The following is an 18,997-nucleotide window of genomic DNA, read 5'->3' as shown; positions in this document are numbered from 1 at the left end:
TACAGTCTGACCTATAATTTCATGTAATTCTCTGAATAGTTCTTTTTAGTTTTTTGTTTCTGTATCAGTGAAGGCATTGCCATTGGCCTTTGTGCCCACAAACAGTACGTTCTGTGGAAGGATTCTGGCACGATTCTGCTGCCTATAGCTACAATCACAAACAGGGACTTTGCTACCGGCCGTGATGAGACTTAGTAGAGAAAATTGTGCACTTTGGGAGTTAAACTGGTTAGTGATTTCCTATCAATCTAACTGGGTGATAAACAAATTCAACAGAAAGGAGGGGAAAGACCAAAACAGAACCAGACTGGATCCTTATTCAGAAGAGACGGAGTCGGGCAGGAGAATGGATCTGGTGTATTCCCCCTCTATGTGCCTATTGCTGGCCGCAGTCGTATTCATTATTCTCTATACTCTGATAGACTGGGCACGAAGTTCTGCTAGGAATTTCCCTTCAGGACCCCTGGCCCTACCGCTGATCGGACATTTACACATCATTAATCTGAAACGGCCTAGCGAAGCGCTAAATAAGGTAACTATTGCTACAGAGTATGGGGCCATCAACATGGGATTCAGCCCAATGCAAGAACCACTGACCCAATAGGATCCTTAGACGGGGCAATATTATTATTCTTATTATTAACATGTATCTATAAAGCGCCAACATATCCCGCAGCGCTGTACAATAAGTGGGTTTCATACATTGGACATACAGAGTAGCATATAAAGCAATCAGTAACCGATACAAGAGGGGAAGAGAGCCCTGCCCAAAAGAGCTTACACTCTACAAGGAGACATACAGAGTAACATATAAAGCAACCAATAACCGATACAAGAGGGGAAGAGAGCTCTGCCCAAAAGAGCTTACAATCTACAAGGAGACATACAGAGTAACATATAAAGCAATCAGTAACCGATACAAGAGGGGAAGAGAGCCCTGCCCAAAAGAGCTTACAATCTACAAGGAGACATACAGAGTAACATATAAAGCAATCAATAACCGATACAAGAGGGGAAGAGAGCCCTGCCCAAAAGAGCTTACACTCTACAAGGAGACATACAGAGTAACATATAAAGCAACCATTGGGGGATACAGTGGCCCCTGAGGCAGAAGCCCTGGCGGGCCCTGCACCTCTCAGTCCGACCTTGGGTATGGAATCCATTATCTGGAAACCCATTATCCAGAAAGGTCAGAATTACAGGAAGGCTTTTCCCATAGACTCCATTATAAGCAAATAATTCAAGTCTTGATTTCCTTTTTCTCATTAATAATAATGAGAAAAGGCATGGAGGCGGGGCAAGCGATATGTGATTTTAAAATACATTTATTCCAGGTATGGATAATTTAATAAAAAAAATAGAATTTGGGTCTTTTATTATACAGCTTTTTATGTGTGGGTGACAGGTCCCCTTTAATGCTCCCTAGAGACTATTTGATTGGTCCCTTAAGTTCTCTTTCTTTCTGTTGTACGTTAGATTTCAAAAACCCATGGCAATATATTCAGGATTCAGATGGGGACAGTGGAAATGGTGGTGCTGGCAGGATATGAGGCCGTGAAGGAAGCCCTTATTGACAATGCAGAAGCTTTTGCTGGAAGACCTTTTGTCCCTATTTTAGACGACATATTCCATGGATACGGTATGCATTGGATCTATATGTATACAACAAATGGGGTGTATTTAGTAACATTGGAGACAAACATCTCCCGTGATGTTGCCCATAGCAACCAACGAGGTCTTTGCTTTGGTTTTCTGAAGGTGGCCATACATGTTAAGATCTGCTCATTTTGCGAGGTCACCAAACGAGTGGATTTTCACCCAATCTGCCGACTTAAGGTGGTGGATATAGGGCTTATACGATCATTTGGCCCTAGGGTATAGGGACCTCATCAATGAGCCAATGAGGCCAAGAAATCAAACCTGGCCGATTTTTGGCCAGATTTCGACTGGGGTGGGGGGGGGGTCTATTCAGGGGCCCTATACATGGGCAGATAAGCTACCAAATCTAAAGGACTCAAATCGACACCTTAAATCTGCCCGTGTATGGTACCTTAAAACTTTCTCAGCACTCCTGGAATATAAAATGGCATAACTGCGACACTGCGACAATTCGAAAAAGTTGAGTTTTGGGACAAAACCCAGCAAAATCTCTAAAATTTCGAGACAAAAGAACTTCAAGGAAAGGGAAGACGCATAGTAAAGGGTTTTTTCTCTTTAAAAAAAAAAAACTGGCTAATAAATGGGCCCCATAGTGTATGGAGGTGGTTGTTCCTCTCATTTTTCCAATCCCTATAAGGACTGCCCAATAGCTCAGCATTTAAGAGGCTTAAATAGCAAGGTGTGGATGCATCTCTGTAGGTGATTGGTTAAATCTAATTGCTGATGTTTCTATGGGAAACACTAATAGTGATGTTTGTCTACGATGTTAATAAATACACCCTATGGAATACTGACTTATACATAAATGGGGGTTCTGCTTATTAGAACTTTCTTTATAAAAGTGATCTTGGCTCTATCCATCTAGAAACCACTGTAGGACCTTCTCTGTAGGGTAGCCACCCTTGCTCTCTTTTGCTCCCTTCACATGATAGAGAACATAAGGCATAAAAACTTTACATTCATTGGTCAAAATATTTGCTAAGACCTGTAAGGTTGGTGTTACCACCATGTGGCAATGACTCCACTGAGCTGGCATGACTTGGTATCTTGGTGACTTCATCGTCATTGCTTTAGGCTTAAGGTGCCCATACACCTTCAGATCCGCTCGCTTGGCGATGCCGCCAAGTGAGCGGATCTTCTCCCGATATCCTCACCTACGGGTCGCCGATATTGGGAGAATCCAGGATAATTTGATCGCTTGGTCCTGGGGCCAAATGATCGAATTATAACGAGGTATATGCAAAGTCGGTTTGGGGACCGCATCAACGAGCTGATGCGGTCCCCGATCCGACTAGATTTTTTAACCTGCCCGATCAAGATCTGATTTCAGGCCAGATATTGGTCGGGCAGGCCCGTCGGTAGTGCCCATACATGGGCCGATTAGCTGCCGAATCGGTCTAAGGGGCCCCTTTAGGCAAATAGGAGGCATTTGTTTCACTGGCTGTGGGTACATATGTGTTGACCATTTACCATTACTACAGTTATTGAATATCATTGGGGTTGCCATGTTCAACAGGGATTCCATTTTCTAATGGTGAAAACTGGAAGGAGATGAGACGCTTTACAATTTCCAGATTCCGTGACTTTGGCGTGGGCAAAAGAACCATGGAGGATAAAATCACTGAGGAAAGTGTTTGTCTGATTAAAGAGATGGAAGTCTTGAAAGGTAAGGGAAGCTCAATAGCAAACAATGTCTGTTCCAGAATGTTCTGATGGGGGGGGGGGGGCTCAGCCTGTGATAAGATACCTACAGGCATTCATTATTAGCATCAGAGCTAAAGCAAAGCAAAGGATGGGGGGGCCTGGGGTGGCAGCCCCAGTGGAAAAATTGTTTGTATTATACATAGTATGTACAATATAGATATAGATGTGGCCATTTAGCCACAGCAGAAGCCGGGTCCTACTGTACGTTCTTCAACTTCCACTTAAATAATCTCATGTGTATGTGCGATTTTTACTTAACAGATGAGCCTGTTGAACTAACCCCATACATAAGCGTCGCTGTTGGCAATATCATTGCATCTATTGTGCTTGGGCACCGCTTCGATGATTACAAGAACCCAACTTTATTACGAGTTTTACAACTCACATCTGAAAACTTGAGCTATCTCGGGAGTCCTTCCGTTTTAGTAAGTAGGAGATATTGTCCTATTGCTTTAATTTGAGTGTGTTAAGCCAGAGATAACTACTGCCAATAGCTTAGCCACGTCAGTGCCATCTAGAACGCTATATTTATTGTGCAGAAACAGCCCTAGAAGCAACCTCTGTTAGTTTAAAATTGCAGCTGCCATTTTAGCTTGGTCTCAGCAGCTTCCATGCTGCAGCTCTAGCTGCTGGTAGCTCAGATTACACAGAGTTGGGAGGGGGAGCAAATTCTGATGGGAGGGGGAGTGAATTCTGATTGGAGGGGGAGAGGGAGAGAGCTGTGCAGACTTGTGCCTGTGCCTTGAAGGATTTTTCTGGGAGCAGAAAGTCTGAACATGTATACACAAAAGAAGAAAAGAAATCCTGTGTTTCTTTTGATAGAGGACTCTGTGAGTGCTTATGGCTGTATTTACATAGACCATTCTGATAAAGCTTACTTAGTTTTTACCTTTCCTTCTCCTTTAACACACTGAAATAAGAAACTACCTTTCTCCTAACGGACTTCCCATACTGGCTTGTGGGTAAATGTTGGGTGGTGCTACTCGCTGGACTACTGGCAACAACTCAGTATCAGTGAAAATAGAAATAGGAGCTGCACACAACAATAGTTATTGGGGTTGGTTAACCCATTGATTAAGCCATAACAAGATCAATGTTTCATAAAGATAAACATTGATTAACTGTTGGTGTGTGCAGCTCCTATTCCCATTATTCACTAAGATGTGGAATAACATTTTCTCCTGTTCACCAGTCTAATTTGATGAAAGCCCAAATCATTAAGGAGTGGAACCAATCCTACCATGATGATCTTGAGTGATACGGCCATAATCTAGTCTGCGTGATAACATCTAATAACAGATAATCTATTTATCTGGAACCAAAAGTCATTTCTACTTGTTGCTTGTTGCAGTTGTACAACGTGTTTCCAATTCTCCGCTTCTTCCCCGGCGACCGCAATAAACTTCTCAAAAATCTGAAGGAGCTGCATTGCTTTCTGCGGGAAACCTTTATGAAGCATCTTAAGGTCCTCGAGCGAGACGATCAAAGAGGTTATATTGATGCATTTCTCGTCAAGCAACTCGAGGTAACGTAAAGATAACTGGATGAAATGTGGCCTTTGGTTGTAACCCTATCGGTATTTGTAACATTATGTACAAAGAAGATTTTGAAATTTTAGACTGATTGGGCCCAGCTCAGCCAATCATCAGTGACCTTGGTTCTTCCCAGAGTCTTCACACCATTAGTTTTACCAGTGTAAATAGTTTTTTTTTAACAATAGTAGTGATGAGCGAATCTGTCTTCGCCATTAAATTCGCAAAATGGCAAGAACATTTGCGAAACGGCGAAAAATCCACAAAATGCATTTGTCGCAAAATTTTTGACACCCGCGTCTATTATTTGTCGCCTGCGTCTATTTTGAAGCGACCGCACCTTTTTTTTCCGCGACCGCGCCCAATTGGCACAACCACGCCTCTTATTTTAATGCAACCGCGCCCAATTCGACTCACAGCGCCGTTTTTTGACGAGACCGCGCCCAATTTGACACACAAAAAATTTTGCCGCGGCGCATTTTCAGGGAAGTTTTGCGAAACAATTCACCAATGGCAAAATGCGGATATTCGCTGCGAATCCATGCCTTCCGAAAAAATTCGCTCATCACTAGTGATGAGCGAATCTGTCCCGGATTGCTTTGCCAAAAAGATTCGTGAAACGGTGAAAAATTGGCGAAACAGCGAAAATGTTGCATGTCAAAAAAAATTGTCACCCACGGCTATTCTTTTGTCGCCCGCAGCTATTCTTTTGTCGCCCGCAGCTATTCTTTTGTCGCCCGCAGCTATTCTTTTGTCACACGGCTATTATTTTGACGCCTGCGAAAATTTTTTGGCGTGCGCAAATTTTTCCGCGGCGAACCCATGCCTGGCGAAACATTTTGCCCATCACTACTTCGCACTAGTCAATAGTATAATCCAATTATAAACAAACAAGTAGCCCAGTCATAATTGACTCAGATGAGGAGCATACTGTATATTTCTATGCTCCTCATCTGAGTCAATTATGATTGGGCTACTTGTTTGTTTATAATTGGATTATACGATTGACCAATTATAAAAGAAAAAAAAATATTTACACTGGTAAAACTTGATGAAACCACAATACTTTATAATATTTAATTATTTCAGATAATTAACCTGTAACCTTTAGAGTAACTGCCACGTTAAACTGCCAACTCCAAAATGAATTCACCTACAATACAAGACGATGGTGGGAACCAGTAGATCACTCGTCATGCACCTAAATACAATACAACAATTGACTCAATGGCATTAGGATTGACTCCATATGAGGTTTCATAACCCCCACTGCTTACAGTAAGGCTCTGTGGAAAACTGCCTCCAAGAAGTAATAAAATAAATACTCCCTAAAACTGTTCAGTCAGATTGGGGTACAAACCACCCAGTGGGAAAGTTGGTTAGAGAGGCCCACCAGTAATCCTTGGACACACTAAGGAACCCCCTCCTTATTGAATAAATGAATTTTCTCTCCTCTCGTATGGCCTGTATTACAACTTAGTCCAGTTTTAGCAAGTCTGTTGTGTAATTTATACCTTTTCCATGTTTCTTTATTAGGAAAAAGAGAATTCCAACTCTTATTTCCATGAAAAGAACCTGATATGTATTCTGGTATCTTTATTTTCTGCTGGAACAGACACAACAATCGCCTCTATCCGTTGGGCACTGACATTTATGGTGAAAAACCCTCACATCCAACGTGAGTAGTAAATATTTATTTTTTGGGGGGCCAACACAGAACACAAATGTTTTTAATTGAGTTGTTTTATTGTTATACTTGCATTAGGTACCTGGTGGTACAGGTATCGGACCCCTTATCCGGAAACCCATTATCCAGTAGACTCAATTTTAATCAAATAATTCAAATTTTTATAAATGGTTTCCTTTTTCTCTGTAATAATAAAACAGTACCTGTACTTGATCCCAACTAAGATATAGTTACCCCTTATTGGGGGCAGAACAGTCCTATTGGGTTTATTTAATGGTTAAATGATTCCCTTTTCTCTGTAATAATAAAACAGTACCTGTACTTGATCCCAGCTAAGATATAATTACCCCTTATTGGGGGCAGAACAGCCCTATTGGGTTTATTTCATGGTTAAATGATTCCCTTTTCTCTGTAATAATAAAACAGTACCTGTACTTGATCCCAACTAAGATATAATTACCCCTTATTGGGGGCAGAACAGCCCTATTGGGTTTATTTCATGGTTAAATGATTCCCTTTTCTCTGTAATAATAAAACAGTACCTGTACTTGATCCCAACTAAGATATAATTACCCCTTATTGGGGGCAGAACAGCCCTATTGGGTTTATTTCATGGTTAAATGATTCCCTTTTCTCTGTAATAATAAAACAGTACCTGTACTTGATCCCAACTAAGATATAATTACCCCTTATTGGGGCAGAACAGCCCTATTGGGTTTATACAATGGTTAAATGATTCCCTTTTCTCTGTAATAATAAAACAGTACCTGTACTTGATCCCAACTAAGGTATAATTACCCCTTATTGGGGGCAGAACAATCCTATTGGGTTTATTTAATGGTTAAATGATTCCCTTTTCTCTGTAATAATAAAACAGTACCTGTACTTGATCCCAACTAAGATATAATTACCCCTTATTGGGGGCAGAACAGCCCTATTGGGTTTATTTCATGGTTAAATGATTCCCTTTTCTCTGTAATAATAAAACAGTACCTGTACTTGATCCCAACTAAGATATAATTACCCCTTATTGGGGCAGAACAGCCCTATTGGGTTTATTTCATGGTTAAATGATTCCCTTTTCTCTGTAATAATAAAACAGTACCTGTACTTGATCCCAACTAAGATATAATTACCCCTTATTGGGGGCAGAACAGCCCTATTGGGTTTATTTAATGGTTAAATGATTCCCTTTTCTCTGTAATAATAAAACAGTACCTGTACTTGATCCCAACTAAGATATAATTAATCTCATTGGAGCCAAAACAATCCTATTGGGTTTAATTACTGTTTAAATATTTTTATTAGCAGACTTAAGGTAGGAGATCCAAATTACAGAAAGACCCCTTATCCAGAAAACCCCAGGTCCCAAGCATTCTGGATAACGGTCCCATACCTGTAGTTCTTTTTATGTGGCACACAGGGTTGGACTGGGGGGTGCAGGGCCCACCAGGGCTACTGCCTGAGGGGGCCCCTTCACCCCCCCAATCAGCCCCAGCGGCAGCCTTTACATCCCCCCATCCGACCCCTGAGAGTGTGTAAATTAAACCTACCTTTAGCACATCGGGGGAGGGAGACTTTCAGCTCAGGGGAGCGCCCTGCGGGGATCGGGTCTGGGCCACCAGGGTTTTTTCTTGGTGGCCCGGCGGCCCAGTCCAACCCTGGTGCCACATGTTAGGTAAAATCAAAGGATCATTTGGTGCCAAGCTCAGAAAATGCCACAGATGCAAGGGCTCAATACATGAGCAATAAGTAATGGGATTGTTGATTGTGGCCCTTGGTGCCCTTGACTTTCTTCTGGGGTATTAGTAAATTACCATTAATATCTTTCATGGCTAACTTTACAAGCAAACATTGCAAGCGTCGAGGGCAATGGGGGCCCATTTTTCCAGCTATTTTTCCATCTGTTTTCCAACTATTACACCCTACGTATTTAATATTTAATTGGATTCAGAACGTGTTCATGAGGAAATCGATCGAGTGATTGGATCTTCTCAACCTCAATTCCATCATCGCACAAGTATGCCCTACACCAACGCTGTCGTTCATGAAACGCAAAGGGTCGCCAACGTAGTGCCCATGAATTTACCCCATGCAACCACAACTGATGTTAACTTCAGGGGTTATCATCTGCCAAAGGTAATTCAGAAGCATCCAGTTATTCAGGGAATGTGGTTGGAACAAAGGTTCTTCAATCCAAGCCGTCATGGTTAAATAAAGGGACACTGTCATGATTTTTATGATACCTTTTTTTCTAAATGACACTGTTACACAGCATATAATTCCCTCTGCCATTTAACCTTTTATTCTTGAACCAACAAATGTATTTGTAGCTGTAATATAGGTGTGTAGGCGCCATCTCAGTGCATTGTGCCTGAGTCTGAGCTTTCAGCCAGCACTACCCATTAGAACTGCTTTCAGCTAACCTATTGTTTCTCCTACTCCCATGTAACTGGAGGAGTCCCAAGCCGGACTTGGATTTCTTACTATTGAGTGCTATTCTGATACCTACTGGGAGCTGCTATCTTGCTCCCTTCCCATTGTTCTGCTGATCGGCTGCTGGGGGTGAGGGGGGGATATCACTCCAACTTGCAGTGCAGCAGTAAAGTGTGCCTGAGTCTGAGCTTTCAAAAGGAGCCAGCGCTACACATTAGAACTGCTTTCAGCTAACCTATTGTTTCTCCTACTCCCATGTAACTGGAGGAGTCCCAAGCCGGACTTGGATTTCTTACTATTGAGTGCTATTCTGATACCTACTGGGAGCTGCTATCTTGCTCCCTTCCCATTGTTCTGCTGATCGGCTGCTGGGGGTGAGGGGGGGTGGATATCACTCCAACTTGCAGCGCAGCAGTAAAGTGTGAGTGAAGTTTATCAGAGCACAGGTCACATGGCTGTGGCACCCTGGGAAATGAAGAATATGGCTAGCCCCATGGGAAAAACAGATTACAATGCAGGATTCTGATGGAGACGCTCTATTAACTGATGGGTTTGAAAAAAAAAATGTTTTGCCGTTACAGTATTCCTTTCAATACAAATTGTCCTGGCAGAATTTGCCAGAAAATGACCTTTAATTATCCATCATCTAAAATATACAAACCCTGCACTTCTTAGTCTATAGCTATTTTTTATTTTTTTGCTGTGGTTCCCTTTGACACTGGGGCCTTGTTTGTGCTCCATTATATAGCTTTAAGAAGGGGTTGGATGGCTGTTTAGCAAGTTTCAGCAAGTTGCCCCACGGACTGGTCCGATTGGAGTCAGGAAGGAATTTTTTCCCCTCTGGGGCAAATTAGAGAGGCTTCAGATGGGGTTTTTGCCTTCCTCTGGATCAACTAGCAGTTAGGCAGGTTATATATAGGCATTATGGTTGAACGTGATGGACATGGGTCTTTTTTAAACTCAACTTACTATGTTACTATGTTACTATGTTACATTTGATCTACTAGGAATATTAAATAATTGTGCTCTTGCTTGCAGGGTACTTACGTTGTCCCATTACTTGAGTCTGTTCTCTTTGACAAGACACAGTTTGAAAGAGCTGAAGAATTTTATCCAGAACATTTCCTGGATTCAGATGGGAAATTTGTCATGAGACCGGCCTTTTTGCCCTTCTCAACAGGTATGTATATTGCAGTGTTATCAAAGTCAAAGGGATCCCCAACCTCTTTCACTTGTGAGCCACAGTCAAATATAAAAACACTTGGAGAGCAACACAAGCACCATAAAAGTTCAATGAGGAGCCAAATAAGGGCTGTGATTGGCTATTAGGCAGCCTCTATGCACCCTATCAGCTTACAGGGGCTTTATTTGGTAGGAAATCTTGTTTTTATTCAACCAAAACTTGCCCCCAAGTCAGGAATTCAAAAATAACTCCCTGGTTTGGGGGCACTGAGAGCAACATCCAAGGGGTTGGGGAGCAACATGTTCCCCCCGAGCCACTGGTTGGGGATCCCTGGTCTATCAGAAAAAAAGACTGGAACTAAATTTGGAGAATTAAATCTTATCCGTGAGTTTTCACATGATAAACCATAAAATATTTTTTTTCATTGAATTGATTCAGTTAGATGGGAGAAGCTTATCTCTTTATTCAATTCCAGATTTTCCAATAGGGCCAGATGGGTTTATCATATAAAGGGTCATATTCAATTTCATGAGAAAATCTTATCTCCGAATTCAAAAATGCAATATATAATAAACTAAAGTTTTGTCGTGAAAGTGAATCTAGTTTGTACATGTTATGGTTTACAAATTGAACATGTTTGGGTGAGATTCAAGTTGAGGAGACAAAGACTTTTTTTCTAATTCAATTCCAGTTTTTTCCATTGACTTCAATAGAGTTTTCATGTCATCAACTGTGAAATAAGTTTTTCTAATTTAATTGCACATGCTCTATGGGAAAATCTTATTATTACAGATAATCTTTTTTTATTTTTCATAAAACTGAATCTGTGCCAAATTTTTTAGATAATTGTGATTGATATGGGTCAACATGACCATGTTGGGTACTGAAACCTTACTTTCTTATAGTCCAAGTCTTTATAGAAAGGCATTTCAGGCCCACAATCAGCTGACACCCTGCCAAATAACACAACTGGTCAAAAAATTCTCCATCTTTGCAACATCCCAATGTGTAACCTGTATCTGGTGAACTCCACTCAAGGACTGATATTGTATTAGGCCTTTATGTCAACACACAGCTAACCTGGAGTAAGAATAGCCCAAGGGCAGAGCAGCTTGCAGTAATGGTGGGCTTGCCTCTGTGTGTCAAGTGTCAGCTGTCTGGGCCAACACAATGCTCTCAGGAACTCAGGTTCTCAACACTAACCTGACTACTACACATTTATCCCTAACCGTTGGCATAACTACAGGGTCACTATCCCCACTATACTCCTGGTTGGGTCCTGGGCCGCCCAGCTCACTCACTAAGACTCGCTTCAAGAGTAAGCTCCATTTCCTTCTATCCTGCCATCAGCTAGCCCTACAGAAGTTACAATGGAGTGGTACATAGGCCAAAGAGGCCCTTGCTCTGTGCAATGCTCCTAATGAAGGTTCTAAGCCTTTGGTCTTGAGAAGATTCTGATGGGAAAACATTACAAAGCTCCAGTTTAGGGGTTGCTAACAGCTCATATCCAAGGTGGGAGTTAACATTGTGGGAGTTACAGTGGAGTGGTACATAGGCCAAAGAGGCCCTTGCTCTGTGCAATGCTCCTAATGAAGGTTTTAAGTCTTTGGTCTTGAGATGATTCTGATGGGAAAACATTACAAAGATCCAGTTTAGGGGTTGCTGACAGCTCATGTCCAAGGTGGGAGTTAACATTGTGGGAGTTACAATGGAGTGGTACATAGGCCAAAGAAGACTTTGTTCTGTGCAATGCTCCTAATGAAGGCTCTAAGCCTTTGGTCTTGAGATGATTCCTATGGGAGAACATTACAAAGCTCCATTTTAGGGGTTGCCAACAGCTCATGTCCAAGGTGGGAGTTAACATTGTGGGAGTTACAGTGGAGTGGTACATAGGCCAAAGAGGCCCTTGCTCTGTGCAATGCTCCTAATGAAGGTTCTAAGCCTTTGGTCTTGAGATGATTCCTATGGAGAAAACATTACAAAGCTTCATTTTAGGGGTTGAGGACAGTTCATGTCCAAGGTGGGAGTTAACATTAACTATTCCCAATGCTCCTAATGAAGGTTCTAAGACTTTGGTGTTGAGATGATTCCTATGGGGAAAACATTACAAAGCTCCATTTTAGGGGTTGAGGACAGCTCATGTCCAATGTTAACATTATCTATTCACAATTAAATATAATTCACACCTTATACAAACATTTATTTTTGTTCCATGATAGACATGCCAAAGTAAAGACAATAAATGATGGGCAGTTGGAAGGCATGGGCAATTACTGAATATGGTTGCTCCAATTTACAGATATCCCAGGTTCTGCTGGGTGCATAACCAACGTCTAGTTACCATGGACCATATTCATCATGGAATAGTGTTTCTTAGGTCTCTTTATTCCCTTGTTATTTATTTACAGGAAAGAGGATCTGCATAGGAGAAACACTGGCCAAAATGGAGGTGTTCATATTCTTCACAACCCTGATGCAGAAGTTCTCTTTTCACGCTCCTCCTGGGGAACCAGACATTGAAATCAAGCGCGGTATCGGTTTAACCAGCCCTCCTCTTCCCCAAAAGCTCTGCATTGTGCGCCGCTCATAGACATCTAATTCCATTAGCACAGATAAAGTCTATAAAAGTCTAGTTTTAGACATACAAATGAAGCAGGCTTATGTGAAGTATCTGGCACGGCACACACAACCACACCCTTTTTCTACTGCTAAAACATGAATAAAGCCAATTTTATCTTTATAGTATGTAATGAAATGAGAAATAAAGGGTAAGAGATTTGTGCCTTACTTATGTTTTCCTTTTATGTCTCCATCTTTCTCTGGCTGTTGTCCCAATGAGTAATAACATCGGATATTTCTATCCGCAGAATAAAACTTTGGTAAAGCCTTGCCATTTGTTATATTTGTGTACGGATGGTTTCTATACAAGAGCTTCATCGTTAAAGAGAATATTTCTATGTCTATATTTTCATATGTTTACATTAACTAATGGTTTGTAGTATTGAGCTGAGTATGTGAGTTGTCAGGCACTAATTTTGACAGTAATAATACAGGTATAGGACCCGTTATCCAGAATGCTTGGGACCAAGGGTATTCCGGATAAGGGGTCTTTCCATAATTTGGATCTCCATACCTTAAGTCTACTAAAAAAATCAATAAAACATTAATTAAACCCAATAGGATTGTTTTGCATCCAATAAGGGGTAATTATATCTTAGTTGGGATCAAGTACAGGTACTGTTTTATTATTACAGAGAAAAGGGAATCATTTAACCATTAAATAAACCCAATAGGGCTGTTCTGCCCCCAATAAGGGGTAATTATATCTTAGTTGGGATCAAGTACAGGTACTGTTTTATTATTACAGAGAAAAGGGAATCATGTAACCATTAAATAAACCCAATAGGGCTGTTCTGCCCCCAATAAGGGGTAATTATATCTTAGTTGGGATCAAGTACAGGTACTGTTTTATTATTACAGAGAAAAGGGAATCATGTAACCATTAAATAAACCCAATAGGGCTGTTCTGCCCCCAATAAGGGGTAATTATATCTTAGTTGGGATCAAGTACAGGTACTGTTTTATTATTACAGGGAAAAGGGAATCATTTAACCATTAAATAAACCCAATAGGGCTGTTCTGCCCCAATAAGGGGTAATTATATCTTAGTTGGGATCAAGTACAGGTACTGTTTTATTATTACAGAGAAAAGGGAATCATTTAACCATGAAATAAACCCAATAGGGCTGTTCTGCCCCCAATAAGGGGTAATTATATCTTAGTTGGGATCAAGTACAGGTACTGTTTTATTATTACAGAGAAAAGGGAATCATGTAACCATTAAATAAACCCAATAGGCCTGTTCTGCCCCAATAAGGGGTAATTATATCTTAGTTGGGATCAAGTACAGGTACTGTTTTATTATTACAGAGAAAAGGGAATCATTTAACCATTAAATAAACCCAATAGGGCTGTTCTGCCCCAATAAGGGGTAATTATATCTTAGTTGGGATCAAGTACAGGTACTGTTTTATTATTACAGAGAAAAGGGAATCATTTAACCATGAAATAAACCCAATAGGGCTGTTCTGCCCCCAATAAGGGGTAATTATATCTTAGTTGGGATCAAGTACAGGTACTGTTTTATTATTACAGAGAAAAGGGAATCATTTAACCATGAAATAAACCCAATAGGGCTGTTCTGCCCCAATAAGGGGTAATTACAGTGGAGGAAATAATTATTTGACACCTCACTGATTTTGTAAGTTTGTCCAATGACAAAGAAATGAAAAGTCTCAGAACAGTATCATTTCAATGGTAGGTTTATTTTAACAGTGGCAGATAGCACATCAAAAGGAAAATCGAAAAAATAACTTTAAATAAAAGATAGCAACTGATTTGCATTTCATTGAGTGAAATAAGTTTTTGAACCCTCTAACAAAAAAAGACTTAATACTTAGTGGAAAAACCCTTGTTTGCAAGCACAGAGGCCAAACGTTTCTTGTAATTGATGACCAAGTTTGCGCACATTTTAGGAGGAATGTTGGTCCCACTCCTCTTTGCAGATCATCTCTAAATCCCTAAGGTTTCGAGGCTGTCTCTGTGCAACTCTGAGCTTGAGCTCCCTCCATAGGTTTTCTATTGGATTAAGGTCCGGAGACTGACTAGGCCACTCCCTGACCTTAATGTGCTTCTTCTTGAGCCACTCCTTTGTTGCCTTTGCTGTATGTTTTGGGTCATTGTCGTGCTGGAACACCCATCCACGACCCATTTTCAGTTTCCTGGCAGAGGGAAGGAGGTTGTCGTTCAGGATTCCACGATACATGGCTCCGTCCATTTTCCCGTTAATGCGAATAAGTTGTCCTGTGCCCTTAGCAGAAAAACACCCCCAAAGCAAAATGTTTCCACCCCCATGCTTGACGGTGGGGACGGTGTTTTGGGGGTCATAGGCAGAATTTTTCTTCCTCCAAACACAGCGAGTTGAGTTAATGCCAAAGAGCTCTATTTTGGTCTCATCAGACCACAGCACCTTCTCCCAGTCACTCACAGAATCATACAGGTGTTCATTGGCAAACTTCAGTCGGGCCTGCACATGTGCCTTCTCTAGCAGGGGGACCTAATTTGAGGTCATTAACTAACTCCTCCCGTGTAGTTCTAGGATGCTTTTTCACCTTTTTCAGAATCATTGACACCCCACGAGGTGAGATCTTGCGTGGAGCCCCAGAGCGAGGTCGATTGATGGTCATTTTGTGCTCCTTCCATTTTCGAACAATCCCACCAACAGTTGTCACCTTCTCTCCCAGCTTCTTGCTAATGGTTTTGTAGCCCATTCCAGCCTTGTGCAGGTCTACAATTTTGTCTCTGACATCCTTGGACAGCTCTTTGGTCTTTCCCATGTTGGAGAGTTTGGAGTCTGCTTGATTGATTGATTCTGTGGACAGGTGTCTTTTATACAGGTGACTAGTTAAGACAGGTGTCCTTAATGAGGTTGACTAATTGAGTAGAAGTGTCTAACCACTCTGTGGGAGCCAGAACTCTTAATGGTTGGTAGGGGTTCAAAAACTTATTTCACTCAATGAAATGCAAATCAGTTGCTATCTTTTATTTAAAGTTATTTTTTCGATTTTCCTTTTGATGTGCTATCTGCCACTGTTAAAATAAACCTACCATTGAAATGATACTGTTCTGAGACTTTTCATTTCTTTGTCATTGGACAAACTTACAAAATCAGTGAGGGGTCAAATAATTATTTCCTCCACTGTATATCTTAGTTGGGATCAAGTACAGAAGATACTGGGGCTCATTTTAAACACTGGGCAAATTGCACAAGTAGCAGAGCTGCCCCACCCCCCCCCCCAGTTAATTGGGAGTCTATCAGAAATCCTATCAGAACAATCACATGACCTTAGGTGGGCATATTGCGGGAAAAATCTGTACAAATGAGCAGATCTTATAGTGTATGGGCACCTTTATAGAGAAAACCCTTGCATTTATTGTTATTATTATTATAGATATGACTGGTGAATTTCCATTACCTCTTTACGGTGCACAAACCAAATAGACTCCCGGTTGGGTGCCCAATCATTGCTGAAATCGGATCAATAGGTGAACATTTATGTGAATACATTGATTTCTATTTCAACTTTTGGTTTTGTGTTTACCTAGATATTTAAAAGATGGTGGACACGTAATGCATACACTGAAGGGGTGAAGACACACAGAGCTACTAGTAGCAGCTATTTGTCGTGGCTACTTAAAAAGACAATGCTGATCATTTACTGATAATTGTCTCTACGTGTGTTTTAGCAGAGGCAATTCCCAGTATTGTCTATGGCAGGGGATTTTCTGCAGTTTAGTAGCCGTGAAAAAGAAGTTGCTACTAGTAGCTCAGTGTGTCTTCACCCTAAGAGTCACGTGGGAAGAAGAAGATTTTAAAAGGGCTTCTGTAGTAGATATTACTACTATGACTCAAGCGTCTCAAGCGTAGAAACTTGGAGATTCTATAAACTGACCCTGTTGTGGATGAAATTTCTACAGTTGTAGGTTTGTGACCGGGAGGCCAAGAACATTGGGTGATAGGTTATCAACTAGCTAATCTAGCTTACCTGTAATTAAATACTGAAAACTCAACGGTTTGTCTCCACCATGACCTATAAACATTTAGAACGAGGCAACGTATGAAATTGTAATTCTAAATGAGTTATATTTGATAACATGTACAAAATGTGGAAAGGAATATGCAGGACAAACAAAATTGATCGCCATCTTGGAGTCCGGAAGGAATTTTTTCCCCTCAACTGGCAGTTAGGCAGGTTATATATAGGCATTATGGTTGAACGTGATGGAAGTATGTCTTTTTTCAACCCAACTTACTATGTTACTATGTTACTATGTTACTATGAAATTCAGGTGCCATAGAGTGTCATGAGGTACTTGGGGTGGATTTATTAATTATTATTTGGATTTTTGTCGTTTTACAGTTTTTTGAAATTACAACTAAACTCATGAATGTCAAAAACCATGAATGTCTTGTCATTTATTAAAAGATCTGAATTGAAAAAAACATGAATAAAAAAGATGTGGGAAAAAACGCACATTTTTCTAAAACAAGTAGCAGCTTTCACCCGGCGGCCATTTTCCCTTCTGACACATAAACATGTTTCATCAGCAGAGAGCAAAGCTAGAGCAGAGTTTCTATGGAAACCAGTGATGCCATCTCTTCATTGGCTGCTAGACTGGAGGGCGTGTTTGGTAAACTGAGTTGAAAAGAACTGAGCATGCCCAGTAGCCAACAGCCAGAGTAAATTCCTAAGGGAGGGAGGTGAGTGGGTTAGAAGAGGAGAAGAAATTAAGGGGATTAAGGGGATGTAGCAGCCATATTATTAACCTTTTAACAACCAAAGTGTCAGGTATTTAAATATTTCAAAGAGGCTGTTCACTGATTACATTCTTTTTGGGGGGTTTACATATATTTTAACTGTCTTGCCCTTATATGTAATTAAAGACACTTGGGGGCACATTTACTAAACAATTTTGAGATAATTTCGTATTTTTTCTAACTTATAGAACATTTTGGAATGTATGCGAAAAGTTTGTTAAAATTCCACTCCACATAATTTTCATTAAATTTCCACAAAAAAATTGTAGTTTGCGCAAAGAATAAGAACATATTCGTTTTAGTTACACTATCCTCTGGACTATCTTTTCGCCAGGTTTGATCTGTCGAGTACCATTGAGTCCTATGGAAGGCTTCCCAAGCCAGACATGGAAGACATCAAATCTGAAGGCTTTTCATGGCATTACGAACTTTTCGGCACAAATATATCGTGACTAGTGATGGGCAAAATGTTTCGCCAGGCATGGATTCGCGGCGAATTTCCGCGTTTCGCCATTGGCACGCCGCATGTCCAAAAATTGGTGCTGGTGTAAAAAAAAATAATAGCTGTGTGCGACAAAATAATAGCCATGCGCAACAAAATAATAGCCACGCGCGACAAAATAATAGCCACGGGCGACAAAATAATAGCCGCGGGCGACAAAATATTAGCCGTGGGCGACAAAATAATAGTCGTGTGACAAAATAATAGCCGCGGGCAACAAAATAATAGCTGTGGGTGTCAAAATAATAGCCGCGGGCGACAAAATAATAGCCGTGCAACAAAATAATAGCCGTGGGTGACAAAATAATAGCCGTGGGTGACAAAATATCAGCCGCGGGCGACAAAATATCAGCCGCGGGCAACAAAATAATAGCCGTGGGCGACAAAAGAATAGTCGCGGGCGACAAAATAATAGCCGATGGCAACAAAATAATAGCCGCGGTCGACAACTTTTTTTGCCGCACAACATTTTTGCCGTTTCGCGAATTTTTCGCCGTTTCGCGGATCTTTTGAAAGAGTCATAAATTTTTGAGCAACGGAACAGATTCGCTCAGCACTAATTGTGACTTTCGGAACGCAATTGTGATATTTTCGTAGGAAGGATTTCCGAGACATTTTAAAATTTCAGAAATTATCATGGTTACTCCGAATTTATATCATATTGTGTTTTAAGCCCAGAAAAAAAATCGGATCTTAGTAAATGTGCCCCTAAGTTTGCCCAGGACCAATAACCGATAGCAACCAATAAGATGTTTGCTTTTAAACAGGTCATCAATAAATACTTCCTGTTGATTGGTTGCTATAGGTTACTGCTCCTGTGCAAACTTAGAGTCCTATATTAAATAACCCCTTGGTGTTTTGTGGCTAAAAAGTGGCAAAGAAAAAATTTTACTGCCTTGCTGCGCACAAAGGTTAA

At 40.8% G+C, this 18,997-nt stretch overlaps 1 protein-coding gene across 1 annotated transcript; it reads left to right on the top strand.

Moving 5' to 3' along the window:
* Nucleotides 1-268: 268 nt before the first annotated feature.
* On the top strand, nucleotides 269-13,090 carry LOC619584 (cytochrome P450 2K1). The gene is made up of 9 exons (XM_004914967.4): nucleotides 269-532; nucleotides 1,477-1,639; nucleotides 3,176-3,325; nucleotides 3,625-3,788; nucleotides 4,715-4,888; nucleotides 6,432-6,573; nucleotides 8,537-8,721; nucleotides 10,057-10,198; nucleotides 12,610-13,090. Exons 1-9 carry the CDS (start codon nucleotides 347-349, stop codon nucleotides 12,789-12,791), a joined length of 1,488 nt encoding a protein of 495 aa, XP_004915024.2. The 5' UTR covers nucleotides 269-346; the 3' UTR covers nucleotides 12,792-13,090.
* The last annotated feature ends 5,907 nt before the right edge of the window (nucleotides 13,091-18,997 follow it).

Source organism: Xenopus tropicalis, chromosome 5 (assembly GCF_000004195.4).
Source record: "Xenopus tropicalis strain Nigerian chromosome 5, UCB_Xtro_10.0, whole genome shotgun sequence".
In the NCBI taxonomy this organism is placed as follows: domain Eukaryota; kingdom Metazoa; phylum Chordata; class Amphibia; order Anura; family Pipidae; genus Xenopus; species Xenopus tropicalis.
The sequence above is the reverse complement of the archived record's forward strand: the minus strand, read 5'-3'. Positions and strand labels throughout refer to the sequence as shown.